The following is a 20,229-nucleotide window of genomic DNA, read 5'->3' as shown; positions in this document are numbered from 1 at the left end:
TAGTACTAGACGTCCTTGCAACAGCAATCAGACAACAAAAAGGGATAAAAGGTATCCAAATCGGCAAAGAAGAAGTCAAAATGTCTCTCTTCGCAGATGACATGATACTCTATAGTGAAAACCCAAAAGAATCCTATCCTAAAGTATTAGAAGTTACAAAGCAATTCAGTAACGTGGCGGGATACAAAATCAATGCTCAGAAATCAGTTGCATTTCTATACACGAACAATGAGACCGAAGAAAGAGAAATTAGGGAATCCATCCTATTTATAATAGCACCAGAAACCATACGTTACCTTGGAATTAACCAGAGACGTATAGGATCTATATTCTAGAAACTATAAATCACTCTTGAAAGACATTGAGGAAGACACAAAAAGATGGAAAAATATTCCATGCTCATGGATCGGAAGAATTAACGTAGTTAAAATGTCCATGCTGCCCAGAGCAATCTACACTTTCAATGCTATCCCGATCAAAATACCAATGACATTTTTCAAAGAACTGGAACAAATAGTCCTTAAATTTGTATTGAACCAGAAAAGGCCCCGAATTGACAAGGAACTGTTGAAAAGGAAAAACAAAGCTGGGGGCATCACAATGCCGGATTTCGTGCTGTACTACAAAGCTGTGATCACAAAGACAGCATGGTACTGGCACAAAAACAGACACATAGACCAATGGAACAGAATAGAGAACCCAGAAATGGACCCTCGGCTCTTTGGGCAACTAATATTTGATAAAGCAGGAAAAATCATCCAGTGGAAAAAAGACAGTCTCTTCAATAAATGGTGCTGGGAAAATTGGACAGCTACATGCAAAAGAATGAAACTTGACCACTCTCTCACACCATACACAAAAATAAACTCCAAATGGATGAAAGACCTCAATGTGAGACAGAAATCCATCAAAATCCTAGAGGAGAACATAGGCAGCAACCTCTACGACATCGGCCAAAGCAACCTTTTTCATGACACATCCCCAAAGGCAAGAGAAACAAAAGCAAAAATGAAGCTGTGGGACTTCATCAAGATAAAAAGCTTCGTCACAGCCAAGGAAACAGTCAAAAAAACTAAGAGGCAGCCCACGGAATGGGAGAAGATATTTGCAAATGATGCTACAGATAAAAGACTGGTATCCAAGACCTACAAAGAACTTCTCAAACTCAATACACGAGAAACAAATAAACAAATCACAAAATGGGCAGAAGATATGAACAGACACTTTTCCAATGAAGACATACTAATGGCTAACAGACACATGAAAAAATGTTCAAAATCATTACCCAGGAGGGAAATTCAAATCAAAACCACTCTAAGATACCACTTTATGCCAGTTAGAATGGCAAAAATAGACAAGGCAAGAAACAACAATTGTTGGAGAGGATGTGGAGAAAGGGGATCCCTCCTACATTGTTGGTGGGAATGCAAGTTGGTACAGCCACTCTGGAAAACAGTGTGGAGGTCCCTTCAAATGTTAAAAATTGAGCTACCCTATGACCCAGCCATTGCGCTTGGGTATTTACCCCAAAGATACAGATGTAGTGAAGAGAAGGGCCATATGCACCCCAATGTTCATAGCAGCATTGTCCACAATAGCCAAAGCGTGGAAGGAACCGAGATGCCCATCAACAGATGACTGGATTAAGAAGTTGTGGTCCATATATACAATGGAATATTATTCAGCTATCAGAAAGAAGGAATTCTCAACATTTGCTGCAACATGGACGGCACTGGAGGAGATAATGCTAAGTGAAAGAAGTCAAGCAGAGAAAGGCAATTATCATATGGTTTCTCTCATCTATGGAACATAAGGACTAGGAAGATCCGTAGGGGCAGAAAGGGATAAAGAAAGGAGGGGGTAATCAGAAGGGGGAATGAAGCATGAGAGACTATGGACTCTGAGAAAGAAACTGAGGGCTTCAGAGGCGAGGGGGTGGGGGAATGGGATAGGCTGGTGATGGGTAGTAAGGAGGGCAAGTATTGCCTGGTGCACTGGGTGTTATATGCAACTAATGAATCATCGAACTTTACATCGGAAACTGGGGATGTACTGTATGGTGACTAACATAATATAATAAAAAAAACATTAAAAAAAACACTATCAGGGGCAGCTGGGTGGCTCAGTCAGTTAAGTGTCTGCCTTCTGCTTAGGTCATGATCTCAGGGTCCTGGGATCCAGCCCTGCATCAGGCTCCCTACTCAGCGGGGAGTCTGCTTGTTTCTCTCTCTGCCCCTCCCTCTGCTCATTTTCTCTTTCTGTCTTTCTCTTAAATAAATAAGTAAAGTCGTTAAAATAATTTTTGAAAAATAAAAAAAACACTATCAAATTGTCCTCAATAAGAATAAACAATGAAGAGAAGAGTAAAACAAGCAATCTGAAATAGTTCACCGAATTGAAAATGGAAATAGACAATAAACACAAAATTTTTCCCCATCAAATAGAAAAACAAAAGTAAAATAATATAAAGTTCTCATAAATTAGTAATTTAATATTACAAAGTAAGGTATAAACTTAATAGATGATAGAAACATGCATTATTCATGTGTGGTTTGGCTTTTGGTATATAAGAAATCCATGCACTATTGAAAATAAATATAATTGTAATGGAAATTATTTAAAATATTCACAAGTGTTATCTGCTAATATATTTCAAGAAATTTCTAAACAGTATGAATTATTTTGCATAGTAATTACACTTCTAGAACTATGTCTTGAGGAAATAGTGTTGATTTTCTGTAAAGATTTATTTATAGGAATGTTTACAATCCATATGAATGAACCTTAAAACTAAATAAAAGTAACTATAAAAACAAGGCTGTGTCAGATGATGCTAGCTGCTTATCTAAAAGTTATTGCCCATTTTCTCATTTACCAATGGCACACTGATTTCGTTCTTTGTTGCAAGGTGACCAGCCTCAAGAACTGATTCTTGATTGATCTTAGTTAATCATGGCAATCCTATTCCCATTTCCAGGTATTCATTTCCTAGCCTTTCCTGCAGTTTAGAGATACAGCATCCAATTTGCGCCCATAAGATAAAAGGGGAAATCTGCTGAGAAGCTTCTAGGAAAATAATTCTTCCCTAATAAAAGTCAAGGTACTTTGTTTCCCCCTTTCTTCCTGACTTTGACTATGCTGTGAAGATGTGATGCTTTGAGTTATGGCAACCAAGAGGACACAAGCATAAGGACAAAACAAGATACTGAAGATGAAAAATAAAAAGAGAATGGGTCCTTGACAAAATTGTTGATCTGCTCAACTGACCACTGTCTCCTGACCTCTAGACTTCATTACATAAATAAATGTGTTTATTGTTCAAGTCACTGCTGCTTTATGTTACTTTTAACTTAGCACATCCTAATCGAGTCAGAGATAAACTAATTTCCCCATTAGCAAAGCTGAGGCTCAAACCTTTTTTTATCTGGCTTATGTTTATTTTTACTGAACCACTGTGATTTTGGGAAAGTCATGCATCCTCTCCAAGTCTAAAATGGGGTTCTTAATACCTCCTTGGTGGGACTAAAAGACAAATTAATAATGCACATGAAAGTCCTTTACAAGGTACAGACTGCTATACAAGAACAATCTGTTTTTATATAAAGTTTTTGCAGGAGCACAACACTGCAACTCATTCATTTCCTCTGAGCTTTCTAGTAGTGCTGAAATACACAAATGTACATTTATTTCATCATGGGTCATGTTTTAAGAGTTTGGTAATAGCAGTTTGATAGATAGAAAGACCTATTTTGGGGGCACCTGGGTGGCTCAGTCATTAAGCATCTGCCTTCGGCTCAGAGCATGATCCCAGAGTTCTGGGATCGAGCCCCGCATCAGGCTCCACGCTCTGCTGGGAGCCTGCTTCTTCCTCTCCCACTCCCCCTGCTTGTGCTTCCTCTCTCGCTGGCTGTCTCTCTGTCAAATAAATAAATAAATAATCTTAAAAAAAAAGAAAGAAAGACCTATTTTTCTCCCTTGGAGAAGTTCAGGTTTGTTAACATGGATGGCTTTAAACATAATGGCTATGTACATGATAGAACATTTGTAAGAGACTGTTCTTAATGGGAGTGCCAAGACTTTTTTTTCATGTAATATTGAAAATAGATTATGTTAAGCCAAGGAGCTTAGTCCATCAGGTCCATCCCAATGTCTAACATGATCTAACCTCTGATGACCTTTCCTGGGTCCTGGGATTCCTTAACAACCATGTGGGCACTCCTCTGTGGTACCAAATGTTACACGTAAGGAGTTAAAATTAGAGTGGGTGCTTGCATCTGTTGGTGTTTCTGGGACTTAGTCTCTTCACTTGTGAAACAGAGAGATAGGAAGGTGGGTAAATAATTGCTATATTTTATTTTACTTATAGGATCATGTCACTCTTTTAATCAAAACCCTCCAAAGGGTCCCTGGTGTACTTAGGGAAAGAAAATGAAAATATCTCATCATAGATGTTAAGACTCCACATAGTTTGGCCTATACCTCCCTCTATGACCTCATTGTGTACCACTCTCTATTTTACTTACCATACATAAGCTTCACTAACCTTCTTCTTTTTCCTTGTATATGCCTAGCTCATTCCCACCTTGGGCCTCTGTACTAGCTATATGCTGTCTCCAGAAGATACCTCCTTAGAGAGGCCTTCCTCTGCTACCTGATCTGAAGTAGCTCTGTATCAGATCAGACTTGACATCTGCCTCCTGAATCCCAAGTGGGTGGGGCCTAATTTAGTTGACATATTTCCCTAACGCTAAACAGTCTTCCTAGGCCTCTGCATTCCATATCTCCTCTTGATATATGCCATTATCTACTGGAACCCTCCCCAGACCCTGATCCTGTCAGGTGGACTTTTTGTTGGCAATGTCACTGCTATTATCATAATCTTTGGATTCTATGTTTTGCCTGCTAAACTGGATTAGCCACAGGTGGGGCTGACTCTCTTAATCTTGGACCCACTCAGTTGTGAGGCTGGTTCCTAGAATGTGACAGAAATAAGTATCCTGATCAGGGGTACTTACCTTGGAGAGTTCTTGTCCAGGCCCACACAGTTGGCAGGTGACACACTGTCCCCATTGGTCCCAGTACTCATTTTCTTGGCAATCCATGGTGGGAAGGCTGTGGGTACATAACACAAAAACTAGGGAGCTAGTGAAAAGGGAAAGTGGTGGCTTGGTTTATGGGTCACTTGGTTTATGGGTCCACTTAATATAGTCTCTGGTTCTGAGTTACAGGGGTTGAGGAAGCCAATCCAAAACAGTTAATGCTTATATAGCCCTGACATGCGCTAGAAACTCTTTTAAATGCTTTACATTTAGTAATAATTCATTCAGTACTTTACACCACCATATCAGAGATTCTTATTATCCCTAACTTACATATGAGGAAACTGAGGCACAGAGGCCAAGAAATTTGCCAAAGTACACACAGTTAGTTGCTGTACCACTTGCTGACCTGGAAAGAGAGTAAGACAAAGACCTAGCTCCTGCCTGAGTGGGTAGAGAATAACCACAATTTCTAACATGTGACCAGCTATTAACAGTTTAGAAAGCACTTTCACATCCATTATTATTTGATCCATACAACAACCATGTAAGGTAAGCAATATAGGGATTATTGTCATTGTTTTGTGGATAAGAAAGCTTAAACATGGTTTTCTTTTGCCAAAACTGTCTTGAATACCTTTGAGGGCCACTAGCTGCCATTGCTTCTGCCCTAGGGAGAGTGGGAAGGGAGGATGACTCACCATGAAGAAATTTCCTGGTAGACTAAGGTGTAAAGAATGAAAAACACTACTCGGATAACAGTTCTCAGAATACAGATAGCATAGGGCAGTATCACTAGCATTGGTCTGAGAGCTTGGAGATACAGATTTTAATCCTGGCTATAGGGTAGCCAATCATCCAGCTTTGCTCAGAACTAAGAGGCTTCCCCAGTATATGGGGTTTTCAGTGCTAAAACTGGGACAGTTTCAGGCAAACCAGTATGGTGTCCAACTTACCTAACTCTTCTTCTTTCAACCTATGCCCTTGGATGAGTCACTTTATCTTTTCTGGCCATAGTTACTTAATCTGAAAAAAGGGGACAGTATGTTTCTCACCTACCTTATATAGCTCTTGGGAGGATCAAATGAGCTAAGGTCCATTAAACCATTATGAAGACTTTAAAAAATTATACAAAATAAGACAGAGTTAAGTACACAGAGAGAGCGTTTTCTACAAAGATGAATTTTAATGAGGGAGACTCAAGTAATTGGTAACACACGACTTGCACTATTCAAAGACAAAGGTGGAGTGAGATTCTTTTGCCTGTTCCTTAACATCATACCAAGGTGAACTTCAGGTGGCTATTCAAAGTGCCTAAGTATGCATGTTGGAAGAGAAGATAGTGAATGTGAACCCTGAGAGGCCATTACTCTTCCCCTTGGAATTCCCCAATGGTGTTAGGATGAGTCATCCTGACTGGCATTCTTGCTCGAATGTGTCTTTTCCCACCATCAGCTGGGCCATTCTTCCTCATTCCTTCATTCTAAAGTGGGCTACAAAATTCATTTTTGCACAACTAAAAATGTTCCCTCTTGTGTTGTTTCAATTACTGGCCCATAGTGTCAGCTTCTATAAACATAGTCCCCTCCATATCTACCCTTCTGAGTAAGGACCAAAACCATCAGTGGTCACATAGCCCTTATGACAAGGGAATTAAGTGTAATTGGCACAGAGCCAGAATACTGGACTGAACAATTACCCTGTATCCTTTTCTTGCCCACAAAAACAGAAAAACATTGGCAGAAGCCAAAGTGCAGCCCTGCCCTTGAGATATGTTCCTGACATAGGCATCTGAAATCTCCACAGCAGCTGCTTCTAGCCTCTGGGTGTCCAAAACACTCTATTTTGTTTGACTTCCAGAGCCCCATTTATCTAATAAATGTCATTTGTCATGAATCTTAACATGTCCCTCTAACATGGGCTTTGAGACCTATGTTTAGACAAGACAGGCTTAATACTAAATCTTCACAGCAGAATCCAGGGAATGAACAGACAGTTCCCCCCACCCCTGTTTTTCTCAAACTGCGTATCTAAAGCATGCAAAATAAATAGTCTTTCATTATAAGCTTAACAAATTGTCTTTATTACACAGAACGAAGTCACATAGACTCTGGACAGTTTTGAAGTCAGGGCATCTAGGAAAACCGTTTAATAATGGTTAAATGTTATTATCCAGGGGCAAACTCAGAAGTTATGTCAAATTCTTCTCTGTGGTCATCAGTTGTCCTCTGGCAGATGTAACTGCCTTTTTATTGTAAGAGAAGGTGAGAGATAATAATTAGGTTTTGAGAAAATCAGGGCTACTCTGAGGTGTCTCGTAACTACATTGAGACACACTTCTAAAATATCACAGAGGATGAGGCTGAACCATCCAAAATCAAATAGACAGGCCTATAAAATTTTACGTATGTACATAATCATAAAAACACTATCCAAATAAAGATACAGAATTTTGTCATTACCTCAACATGGCCCTTCATAGTCAATACCATCCCCTTCTCCCAAGTAATTTATAGTTTGGCTTCTATCACCATTACTAGTTTCATCTGTCCTTGAACTTCATATAAATTAAATTAACACATGAACAGTCTTGTTTCTGGCTTTCTTAGCTCAATGTTATTTCTGTGAGATTCATCCATCATGTGTGTAGCAACATTTGTTCCTTACCATTGTTGTTTAGCATCCTATTATATGGATACACCATAATTTATTTATACATTTTTTTGGTTGATGGACATCGGGCATTTTCCAATTTGTGGCCATCATAAATAAAGTTGTTATGCTATGGTCAGTTGATTTTCAAAAAGAGTGCTGAGAAAATTTAATGGGAAAAGAACAGGTTTTTTTAAGTTGTTGTGACAATTGGATATTCACATGAAAAATGATCAAATTGGGCTCTTCACACTATATGCAAAATTAACTCAAAATGGACCAAAGCCCCAAATAAATAAGGGACAAAACTATAAAACTCTTATAAGAATTTTCTTTATAAGAAAATTTTTTGGTAATTTTTCATTTTTTCCTTATAAAAAATATAGGTGTAAATATTGGATTAGGCAATGGCTTCTTAGATATAGCACTAAAAGCACAAGCAACAAAAGAAAAGAAATAGACAAATTGTATTTAATCAAAATTTAAAATTCTGTGCTTCACAGGACACTTAAAAAATAAAAAAACCAATCTATATAATGGGATAAAAACCCTGAAAATTATAGAGATCTGATAAAATACCTACATGTAGAATATATAGTTATGTCTTACAACTCAGAAAAAAAGACAATCCAATGAAAACGGGCAAAGTAGGGATGCCTGGGTGGCTCAGTCAGTTAAGCATCCAACTCTTGGTTTTGGCTCAGGTCATGATCTCAGGATCTTGGGATTGAGCCCCTAGTGGGGCTCCACGCTCAATGGGGAGTCTGCTTGAGATTCCTTCTGCTCTTCTCACCTGCTCAACTTCTCAATCTCTCTCTCTCTCAACTTCTATCTCTCTCTCAAATAAATAAATAATTTTTTTAAATGGGCAAGGTATTTGAATATACATTACCCCCAAGAAGATATACAAATGACCAATAAGCACATGAAAAAATATCCAACATTATTAGCAATTAGGGGAATGCAAATCAAAATCACAATGAAATCTCACTTCACATCCACTAGGGTGGCTGTAATAAAAAATAAGGGAGATAAGTGAGTGTTGGCAAGGATGTGGAGAAATTGGAACCCTCCTATATTGCTGGAGAATCAGGACTGCTTTATGTTTTCCAACTGATCTAAGTTATCTTTTTATTCCTGCATAATGGGTTAAAATTGTTTAACTCAGACAAGTAAAAAGGTGAAATAACTGGCTGCTGGGTCCTTGCATGTGGTAACCAACTGCTAGAAGCCTAAAAGAATCAAAGGCCTGCCACAACCTCTCTTTATCAGTTTTCTTATTCAGTATTTCATATACCCATTAGCCCTATGCTCTCAGATGATATATTTTATTTAGACCTATTTTGCTCCAGAACTCTTAAGCCTACACAAAGTAACTGGTATATCTATTAATAATTTTACTCTGAGTCAAAACATTTTAACTGGCTAATCAGTTGATAATTTATGTTTAACTTTTTTTTTCTTTTTACTCTTCATCTGCAAGCAAAATCTTATAGTTTTTAATTTTAAACAGTGAATAAAAAGGTCTTTTCCAAAAATTTTGTAACATAAATATAATGTAAAATGTAATGTAAAAAGAACGTGAAATGGTGAAGTCCTGAAAAATGTTTTTGCAGTTCCTCAAAATGTTAAGCATAGAGTTACCACGTGACCCAGCAATTCTGCCCTTAGGTATATACCCAAAATAACTGAAAGTATATATCCACATAAAAATTTGTACACAAATGTCCCTAGCATCATTATTGATAATACTCAAAATGTAGAAACAATCTGAATGCTCATCTCTAACCACACAATGAAATATTATTCAGCCACAAAAAGGAATGAAGTACTTGATACCTGCTACAACATGGATAAATCTTGAAAACATTATGCTAAGCCAGGCACAATAAGACAAATACTGTATGATTACATTTACATGAAATACCAGAATAGACAATTCATAGAGACAGAAAGTAGACTAGTAGTTGCCATGGGCTGGGGGAAGGAGAAAATGGGGAATGACTGCTAATGGGTGAGCTTCATTTTGGGGTGATCAACTGGTCTAGAACTAGATAGCCATGATGGTTGGACAACTTTGTGAACATGTTAAAAACCAGTGAACTGTACATTTTACAAAGGTGAGTTGTATGGTATGTGAATTATATCTCAATTTTTTTTTAAAAAGCTGGTTCTTTGGCTTTTTCTTTAATAGTATGAATTACCCTGTATTATTCCAGTAGTTATTACCTACCTAAGTTAGCCCCAAAATTAAAATTTTAAATACCTACTATGAATATTCTTATATGTGCCCTCAATTGTGATTTTTTTTTTCACTCAACTTTTCACCCAAATTTATCTAGCATTGTTTGGGTATATTAATTGGGTTTAACCAGAGGGGCTGACCAGTGGCAAAATAACCAGTGTCTCTTTATTTTGTCTCTTTGTCATATGGGTACTCTCCCTGCCCTTCCCTTTGTCCTGATTCCAAAATAATAATAATAATAATAATAATAATAATAATAATAATAATAATAATAACCTAGAAGAGTAAGAATGCAAGTAGACAGGGAAGAGGAGAAGTGATGAGGCTGACATTAATAATACTCCTCACATTAGCTCATTGTGCCCTAAATAATCAATGTTGGCCAAGTTTCTGGTAGATGTAAGGTACTCAGGCGGCTGCCGGTGCAGCTGCCTTTGGCTACAGATTGCGGCTGCTGCTCTTCTCAACTTGCACATGCTTGTGGGGTGAAACATGCTCTTTGTATCTGGGACGGGTGGGCAGAACAGGATGACAGGTCTAAATTAAGAACTCAGGACTTCCAGGAAGATATTTACTTTGCCTGGGCAGTGCAGGAGGTGTGGTATTAAAGAGGGTGAGGAAGACAGCAGCTGGTCCATACGCTGTCTATTCCTCTCCTGTGGGCCTACCCAGTGGCTCACATGCATAAGACTGGCAAAAATCAAAGCAATTTCTCAGCCTGGACTTGAGAATTTCGCTTTCTTTGAAAATTAAGCTTCTAATCTCATTACAATGATGAGTACCCTCATTATTTCCAGACATTTGGCCTATAATCCAGATGTTGCTTTATCATTTGGTGCTGGCTCTCAGCCCTTCATTTCCTGGCCTTACCTATGGCCACTCTATCCCAGCTTTCTCTTGCTTATAACCTGCTTCTAAACTACCAAGCATCATTTTATTAAGAATCACTAATTCTTTTTTTTAAATAATTTTTTATTATGTTATGTTAGTCACCATACACAAAAAACAAAACAAAAAACTACCAAGCATCTTATCTTCCTCCTGCACCACTATCTGTGAATTTTACATTCCTCAGTATGGTGAATGATCCTAGGCCCAGCTCTCCCATCAGAAGCATATTCCTCCCCAGTGCTAGACTCAATGTCCCCATTCATACTATAAGAGTTTGGCCAATCTCTTTGACTAGTCATTCTTTGTATCGGTTGCTCCTTGGGAGCTTCAAAAAATATTGATAGTTGGGCCCCATTCCTGAGATTCTGATGTAACCAGTCAGGGGTGTGGCCTTAATAGTCAGAATTTTTAAAGTTCATCAGGTGATTTTCATGTGGAACCCACTTTGAAAATCACTGCTTTAAGGACTTTTTTTTTATTCTTGTCTGTTTTGCCTGAATATAAGGTGTAGTCAGAAAAAGTTTTTTGTTTGTTTGTTTGTTGGTATCCCCCATATTCAGAGGAAACTTGGTGAGGGAGTGGACTAGGGCCTACTGATTGTTTTTTGTTTGTTTGTTTTGTTTTTAGAAAAAATGGGTGATAAAGACAAAAGGGGTTGAGAGTGGAGTGTTAGTTTTAAAACACGCTAGATCATGTCATTTCCAATCTCAAAATCTATTGATGGCTCTCTACCTCATGCAATACAATTAAAGATCTTAGAATCGTCAATTAGGCCTTAGAAGATCTGCCTATTTCCCCTTATACCACTACCTCTTTGACCTTATGACTCTTCCTCTTATTCTCTTAACTCCAGCCATGCTGGCCTCTTTGCTATTCCTCAAACTAACCAGGACTGTTCCCAGCTTATGTACTTTACATCAGCTGCTCCCTCAGTCAGGCATGTTTTCTCCTAAGTGTCCACACAGCTCCCTCCCTTATCTTCTTCAGTTCTTTATTATACCATCTTCCTAGTGAGGCTTCTCTGACCATTCCTTTAAATCAGTAACTTCCCTCCATATCTCCTACACCCCTTTGCTATTTCATTCTTCTCAATAGTACTTATGACTATCCTTATTTATGCCTTTATGGTCTGTTCATCCTCCAATTAGAATGTAAGCACCATGAGATCACACTGCTTTATCTCATATACTTAGAACAGTGCCTGGCACATAGTAGGCATTAAATAAATATTTGTTGAATTAGTAAATGGTTAAAGTCTACAAAATAATGGTTACGATCTTCTGTCTTGGTGAAAGGTTTCACAATTTATAAAAGGTTTCCTATCAGTCAGCTCAATGGATCCTTATAATAACCCCAGGAGTAAGCCAGGGATTATTACCACCAATTAACAAATTAAAAAAAAAAAAAACCCTGAGGCTCAAAGAAAAAAAAAGATTCCTCTGAATTTATTTATCTAGTAAGAAACAATGCCAGACCACAGGAATTTAGGACCCATGAATCTGGCATGCTTTCCAAGGCAGTGAACTCTAAAATAGGGAATTGAGGTCCTCCCAGGCTGTTATTGAAATTTAATTTTTCATCAGTAATATCTTTGTTTGGCAGAAAGGTATTTCCTGAATGTTAATCTAATTGTACTTTAAAGACTGGTTAGACAGGGTTACTTCTCAAGCCATAAGAGATAAGGGCCAGGACATAGGTGGTAGCAATAATAGAAAGAAATGGTGGGGGGAACAGACTTTACAAAAAGCACCAATAGAACCTTATAATTCCATGGATGTGAGAGTCAAAGAAAAACATGAGTCAGAGAAGATTCTGAGGGAAACCAGAAGAACCTCAAGGACATGAAGAGTGTGAAAGAAGAATTCCTTGTTAGAAAAAAAAAGTCAATATACTTAGATATTCAAATCATTTTAGGTATGGAGGGGACAGAGGAAATGTCAGTGGTGGTGCCTGGCAGGCAATTAAAATATGTAGAACATAGGTTGGGCTTAGAGATTAGTCAAATGCATAAAAAGACCAACTCATGGATGCACATCAAAATCATCAAGAGGACTTTTAAAAAAAAAAACCCTATATCCTAGATCAATTAAATCAAAACCTCTGAAAGAGGTTGAGAACCACTGATGTAGTAAATTATAGTGGAGGCTTAGATGAACAAAGAAAAATATCAAGAACAAAACATTGAGGGATATCCATATTTGATGCTAGGAGAGGAAGAAGAACAAGCAGCAACCAAGAAGGGGAAGCCAGGGAGGAAAGAATAAAACCCAGATAGAATAGTACAGGACAAAGTTTTGAAAAGTAAGAGGTGACCAACAGTGTCAATTGTTGGTACAGGGTGGTGGAGGATCATCAGAACTAGGGATGCATTATTTTGATTTTACTTTGTGGACATGTGATAAAAGTAAATTGTCTTTTAATGTTCAAGTAGATAATAATACATTCATAGAAGAGATTCGGAAAGCACAGGTGGTAATAATAGTTTTTAACAGGCTTCTCTTTCCATTTCCAAAGTGACTGAAGAATTTCAACTGTTAGTGATAGCAACAACTGGTCCAGTAAAGTCAGGATTATCAACAGAGGAGAATGAAGGGAGTTGTGCAAAATTAAAGAAGCCTCACCTATTTACCTTGTCCTTCATTCCCGTATACAGAACAACAGATAATGCCTCTGTAAGAATAAAAATGCTGGGGTAGAAAAAGAAAAAAAAACTTATTAAAAGCATATTGTCATTGTATAGATAGAATTAATAACCAACTGAAGTGGGCCATTTCCACTCAGTCAAAAGCAAATGCTAACCATATTAATTAAATTATTTCTTCTTCAAAACATGTGTGAGCACACACATTCACAAGAACGACAGCAACAAAAAAGCACAAACCTAAAAAGACAAGCATAACTTAAAAGACTATAAATGAGGAGAAAAAGCTATAAAACATATAAATATTGTGCTACTATTTGGCAACTGCTGAAAAAAACTGTGAAAGGAAGGGGAGAAAAGAACTGTGTAGCTAAGAACATAGCAATATAATTAATAAAAAATGGGATGAAATTAAGACCAGCAAACTTTGGGCTGATTATGAGGGGAAAATATCATTTTGATGATTGTTGAAACAGTCTTCCGAAGTGGGAGCAAAAGCACAGAAACTGCCCTGGATGATGTTCAAGGGTAAAATGAAATAATGCATGTAAGAGTGCTCTGGAAACTCTGGTTTGTGCTACACATGTGAGGGTTGCTATGATTGTTGTTACTACCCCACTGAGAGCGGGGGAGAAAAGGTAATTGGAGACAAGCCACAGGCCAGACAAACACTTAGCCAATATCCAAAGCCCTTGCTTTGCTCCACTGTGGACTTAGCCAAAGTGAGTCATTTATTAATGTACCAACAACCACAGACACCATGAAATTATGGTATCATCAAAAATTAGTTATTCCTGGGGATAAATATTTATTGGCTTCCTAAGGAGGATATGCTTTTGGCTGAGTTATCCCAACTGGGAACTGGTTTCATGGTATGATTTCTTTGCAGGCTGGGAACTGAATAAAACTCAGTCAAGGATACTAATTTCTGATTTCTATTAATGTTTTTTGATTTTTGCCTCACATTCTCTCCAACCTGTCCAATTTACAAGGCAATCTGGAATCGCTGTATCTCTCTGAAAGTGTAAGAACAGTGCCTTATCTCCTGAAGCAATCTAAATTCAATCAAGCATACTATCCCTTCCTCACTGGCCGGAGAATAAAATGTCCTAAGGAAGCAGACACACAACGTGATGAACATTTGAAAGTATAGCTCAGGTCCATTTATCCTTCCAATAGAAATGGGAGAACCAGTCCATAAAATGAAGCCTGCCTGCCTTTACTTGATATGAGATATTGATACCAAAATATTTTTTGCTTTTTTTAGGATGCCCCCCCCCAAAAAAAGAAGAAACATATAAGACTTGGCAGGGTAGTGGGAGAAAGGTGAGACATATACCAAGAAGCCTATGATCTCATATGTAAACACATATTCTGTAAGACAATTTTCAGAATCCTACAATATTAGAGTTAGAAGGAAGTTTAACACCTTTCTTAGCCACAACTGCCTGTTGCCCAATAAAGAAATGCCATCTAGCTTTACTTGATTTTTTCTTTTCCTTTTTTTTTTTTTTTTTTTTTTTTTTTTTTAGAAATAGGTACCTCAGTATTCACATCACAGCATAATTCATTATTGACTTTTTTTCCTCTTTGGCAACTGGTTAAAACTTCAAACCACCAGATAATTGAAAACATATTATCATGGAATCCCAAAAGGATTCTTCAAGGCAACCTAACCCTATTCCTTGATGATCTAGATGGGGCAACTAAGGCCCAAAGAAGGGATAAAATTTTCCCAAAGTCACATAGTTGATCAGTAGCAGAGACAGGACTAGAATCCAAGTATCCAAATTCCAGTGGCTTGTCTATTTCCCATAATTAAAGAAGACAAGCCAGTGGCTTATCTATTTCCCATAATTAAAGAAGGGGTAGGCCCAGGTTTAAGACTAATTACTTGGTGAATAATTAGGTTGTAGCTTCTCTTTTTTTTCCCACACCCTCACCACCTAAACTTGGCTCATTTTATCCTCAACAGAAAAAATTCCAAAAGGTAGGCTGGGTCAGGAAGATGTGGCCCATGAGGTCCTTTTGGCTTACTCACCCTACCATGGTGACTAACAATCTCTTGTAAGTGAAGACATCTTAGTCTTTGATTCCACCATGTATCTTACATGGCAATTCCTTTATTTTTGAGAATGTCACGATATCTTTTGGGATACTTAAGGGATATCATAACTATAGTCACCCTGGGAAGGGAAGGATGGATTTCTGGTCACTCAAAAAACATTTAAATGCCTTCTATACAAGGCCTTCTGTTAGGACATGGTGGCAAGAGGAAAAACAAGAGGTGAATAAAACATCTTCTCTACTTTAAGAAATCATAATCTTGTGAGGAACATAGAAAACATACATAGTTAACTCTAATCCAAGACAAACTATAGCCATCCTCATATTTCCCATGAACACAGAAAAATACCTTTCATTTTTCAGACTGATGGTGAAGCTGACTTATATCCCTCCTGTTACACACTCAGTGGGAAAACTGATAGATGGATCTAGTATCCAGAAAGGAAGCAGGGAAAAACAGCTTCTGCTTCAACCACCAGCTTCAGCTCTGAGGAATAGCTCCAAAAAATGCTTCACTCTCTGCAGAAAGCATTCAAGTATAGCAGGTCAAGAAGACATCTAGAGGAAGGTTTTATGGCCTAGCTTGTGTTCCCAGGTAGAGGCATTGCTTGCCTTTCCTTTGGCACTAGGGACTTTTTCTCCCTTAAAGAGCTTCTGTAATGAGGTCTTTCAAAGAAAGAATAAGTACTATAAAGCAATTAGATAATCCACTCTCCTGTAGTCTCTTTCTCCAGTATCAAAGCTGGCCTAATTGCCCAGCCTATATTTTAAACACAAACAACTGAAGAAAATGAAAAACAAAAAAGAATGACACTAACCTTGGAGTAAGAAAAATTTAACTTCCAGTTGTGGCTCAGACACTCACTAACTAAAAAATCTCTAGAAAGTTTTATTTTCTTTGGCCTGTTTGGCCCCCTGTACAATTAAGAAAAGAATATTAGGGTGAGGAGTCAGTGAGATGATGGATTTGAAAATATCTGGCACATAGTGGGAACTTAAGAATTAATAAATTATAAAGGAACTTGTCACAGTCACTCATCCTGCTCCTTATGCAGTGTTTCTCATCACTTTGAAGGTACCATCACCCCAATTTATATAGCTAAAAACCTCACAATCTTATTTGACTTGACAGCACGCCATGTGAGAAATGGTGGGGAAAATGGGCTGTTTGACCTGGGATCAGAAGATGGAGGAGGATCTGATCTCTGTCCTTCAGCTCTATAAAGAACTATCATGGAAGAGAATAAACAGACTGCTCTGAGGGGCTACAGGGAGGATGACTAGGACCTCAGAGGGGGAAACCACAGGGAGAATGAGTTCAGTTTAACAAAAGGAAGATCTTTTGAAGAGTCAAGGCTTTCCATGAAGGGAATGGACTCTCTCAGAGATCACTAAGTGCATTCCCTCTGGAAGTGTTCAAACAAAGACTAACAAGGACGTTTTAAGGGGAAGTCAACTGCAGTGAAAGAAAATTATGATTCATAAAAGCCTACCATGTGTCAGATATTGTGCTAGTACTTTACAGGGGTTATCTCCCTTCATCCTCCCAGTAAAACTATGATATAAGTACTATTCTCCCTGTTTTTCAGACTAGAAAACTGAGGCTCAGAGAAGTTCAGTATTTCTCACTGAACTTACAGCTGGTATTTTAAGTGGGTGGTAAGAACAACTCTTTGTTGTTGGCAAAAAATGCCATAGTACCATATATATATATATATATATGCCTGGGTGGCTCAGTCGGTTAAGCGTCTGCCTTTGGCTCAGGTCACGATCCCAGAGTCCTAGGATCAAGTACCACACCGGACTCCGTGCTCAGCAGGGAGCCTGCTTCTCCCTCTGCCTCCTGCTCCCCTGCTTGTGCGCTCCCTCTCGCTTTCTCTCTCTCTCTGTGTCAAATAAATAAAATCTTTAAAACTAAATAAATTAAAAAATAAAAAAATCATGCTCCCCACACATTGCTAAATGCTATACAGAAATACAATCCTGACTAGGAATGATGGATAAATAATATGTTTAGGATCACAGACAGGAGATAAGTAGCAGACTCAGGACTTGAACACAGCTGTCTAACTCAGAAAGTGGGTATACTTTCTATTGTACCATCCAGAGAAGTAGATGGAACTGGGATTGGGATGTACAACCTTTTAAAGTTTAACCCAGTCCCAAGAAATGTTGATTCTTTTCATTCCTCCTTTTTAAAATCTCATACAGTTTATCAACTTTTAATTCTGTAGATTCAACTTTGTGATGTCTTATTATATTTATTGCCTCCTTTCTATTCCCAAAGCCACCACTCAGATCCAATGTTTCATTCCCTCTCTGCATCTGGTTTATCCACCTCTCGTGCTTTCCTATTGCAGTCCAGCTGACTCATATTTATCAGATTATACTTCCTGAAATATAAATTTGACTTTTTTCTTTAGCTCAGAAATTTCCAATGGCTTTCCAGTGTTTGTCCAATCAAACAGAAAGTCTAGCACCCCAAAATTTTCCAGTTTGCCACCAATCTACCACAGCAAACTCAACTTCCACTTTTCCCTAATTGTACTCTAAAATCCTGTTCAGCCTGTGTTCTTTTCACATGTCCTGATCTTCCCTGCCTCTAAACAGTTGTTCCTGTTGTTTTTCTTGCTTCGATTGCCTTTTCTCCTATCTCCACCTGTTGAAATCCTATCTGTGTTTCATGGTCCATCTTAAATAATAATAATAGTTAACATTTATTGAGTGCTTATTTTGGTGCAGTCACTGTGCTAAGGGTGTACAAATATTTTACATGGATTATCTAATATAATTCTCACAAAAACTTGAAGTAAGCACTATTGTCTCCATTTTACCCTGGAGTAAACCAGAGTTCTGAAAGACGGAAGTAAATCTACTTGTCCAATGTCACACAAGTTAATAAATGGTTGGGTTGGAACTGGAACTCAAGTAACCTGTCTCTGGAGCACTAAAAGGTGTGACAATGTGAAAAATGTCTTTCTGATTATCCCTGACTCAACCTGAAGTGATCCTTATTTGACAACCTTAAAGGATTTTGATGAAACCTGTAAAGCCTATCCTGTGTCTTATTTGTGTGTTCTTATACCCATGATGAAACTGTGAAGTCCCAGTGCATCTTAAGCATCTCTCTATCTCACATAGTGGTGACAGAAAGTAGTTGCTCAGTGATCCTGTTACACTGAATTGAACCCATACTGGGGTAAAAGGAGGGCATGGGAGAGTTATATAGGGGAAGACGCTCCACACTCTCTTGCCTTAGCTACCCTACATGACAGGGCACTGGCCAACACTGCTAACACCAGTCCAAACAAGACTTTGCAGTCTCTGCTCTCCCAGGTTTCTGGCGGGTCTCTTCTTGTCCCCCAGTTCTCACAGCTGCCTTAGCCTTGGCCAGTGTTTGGGGTAAAGCAGGATCAAAATATCAAAATGCCCTGGGCTCAGCTTCCAGGAGTGACGGATCAAGTAAAGCCCAGTTGGTGGGTGAAGGGGCAGACTGAAAGCCCCCAAATAGAGCCTGAGTGTTCTTTATACAAGCCCTGACTTGCCCAGGGGCCACGTGGGTGGCCTGGCAGCTCAACTTCCCTAGGGATGCTCCACATGTCTGATCCAACCCCTCCCTCCCTCCCCTAATCATCCAGCTTCCTTTTCCTTAGCTCTAAACCCCAGGTGCTCAGGGTGTTTGGACATGTCCAGGCATGTTCCCAGAGGCCATACAGGTCCAGTGAAAGCCTACACAGGGGCACACTGGCCCTCCAAAGCCATTGGGGTATTAACCCAGGTCCCTGGCACCTTAGCATTTTCCGGATACAGATGGATGGACAGACAGACCACCGGAATACCCTCGTAGACATTCTGATTTTGTAGCTCCTTAGTAGGGCCACCCTAACCTGATCCTGAACTTCCACCCCTATGTCTCACAAGTCTGAGCAGATTTGCTATGCCAGGGAGTGTTCCCGCACTTACCCTGTAAATATATGGATGGATGGATGGATCTTGCTTCAGCAACAGAACTCTTAGACAAACACACTTCACCGCAGGCCAGACATACCACCAAACCCCCACCCCTCAGTCCCCAGCCTACATACCACGTTCACAGTAGATGAAATCCGTTGCAATCACTCGGGCTAATTTCACATCCCTGCGCAGCAACAACAGGCTAAACCCATTCTCCTTTTTTTTTTACGCTACGCCTACTTCTCCGCCCCCTTGAGGCTCCCAAAGCAGCTACTCGAGTGTCTAGGCGTGACTATGCAAAGAAGCCCCACCCCTGAGACGGACACAGTGCTGCTGAGAGGCGGGGAAGGGGAGGTAAGCAGAAACCGTGTTATGCAAAGAAGTCCCACCCCTGAGATGGACACAGTGCCGCAGAGAGGCGGGGAAGGGGAGGTAAATGGAGACAGAGCCACTCCTGTGGAAGGATTCAAAAAGCTCTGGGGGCTGTGGACAGACAGGGAGTTAGGTTTTGCCTGGTCTGTGGGAACAGAGGGAAGGTCAAGTGGTCAGAGGCACTATGTAGACTCCTTTTCTTGTAACTATTGCATGGTAGGATGCAGCTGAACTCCTCAAAGTTCTGTACGTGAATGTTAGCAGGCCTGGGATTTTTCAGAAAATCAGTGTTGGAAAAGCAACAGTTTTCAGATACACGGAAAAGCCATTTCCCAGCTTGGCTTGCTTTTCTTTCTTTCTTTCTTTCT

At 39.0% G+C, this 20,229-nt stretch overlaps 1 protein-coding gene across 8 annotated transcripts in view; it reads right to left on the bottom strand.

The window, feature by feature from the left end:
* The window catches only part of EDA2R (ectodysplasin A2 receptor), a 47,208-nt gene extending 27,505 nt beyond the window's left edge, over positions 1 to 19,703 (bottom strand). For 3 of the 8 annotated variants that reach the window (XM_087860415.1, XM_087860417.1, XM_087860418.1), the window contains exons 1-2: positions 5,996 to 6,066; positions 5,016 to 5,112 (exon numbers count right to left, since the gene is read on the bottom strand). In XM_087860415.1, the coding sequence (XP_087716541.1) occupies positions 5,016 to 5,102 (87 nt within the window). In that variant the 5' untranslated portion in view covers positions 5,103 to 5,112; positions 5,996 to 6,066. Of the gene's footprint in view, positions 1 to 5,015; positions 5,113 to 5,995; positions 6,067 to 13,448; positions 13,515 to 19,620 lie in introns of those variants that run through there. The other 5 variants (XM_087860413.1, XM_087860416.1, XM_087860414.1 and 2 more) reach the window with 3 other exon arrangements.
* Positions 19,704 to 20,229: the final 526 nt, after the last annotated feature.

Source organism: Ursus americanus, chromosome X (genome assembly GCF_024610735.1).
Source record: "Ursus americanus isolate L20-20 chromosome X, mUrsAme1.1.p, whole genome shotgun sequence".
NCBI classification, from domain to species: domain Eukaryota; kingdom Metazoa; phylum Chordata; class Mammalia; order Carnivora; family Ursidae; genus Ursus; species Ursus americanus.
Note: the sequence above shows the minus strand (reverse complement) of the source record. Positions and strands in the feature narration are given on the sequence as shown.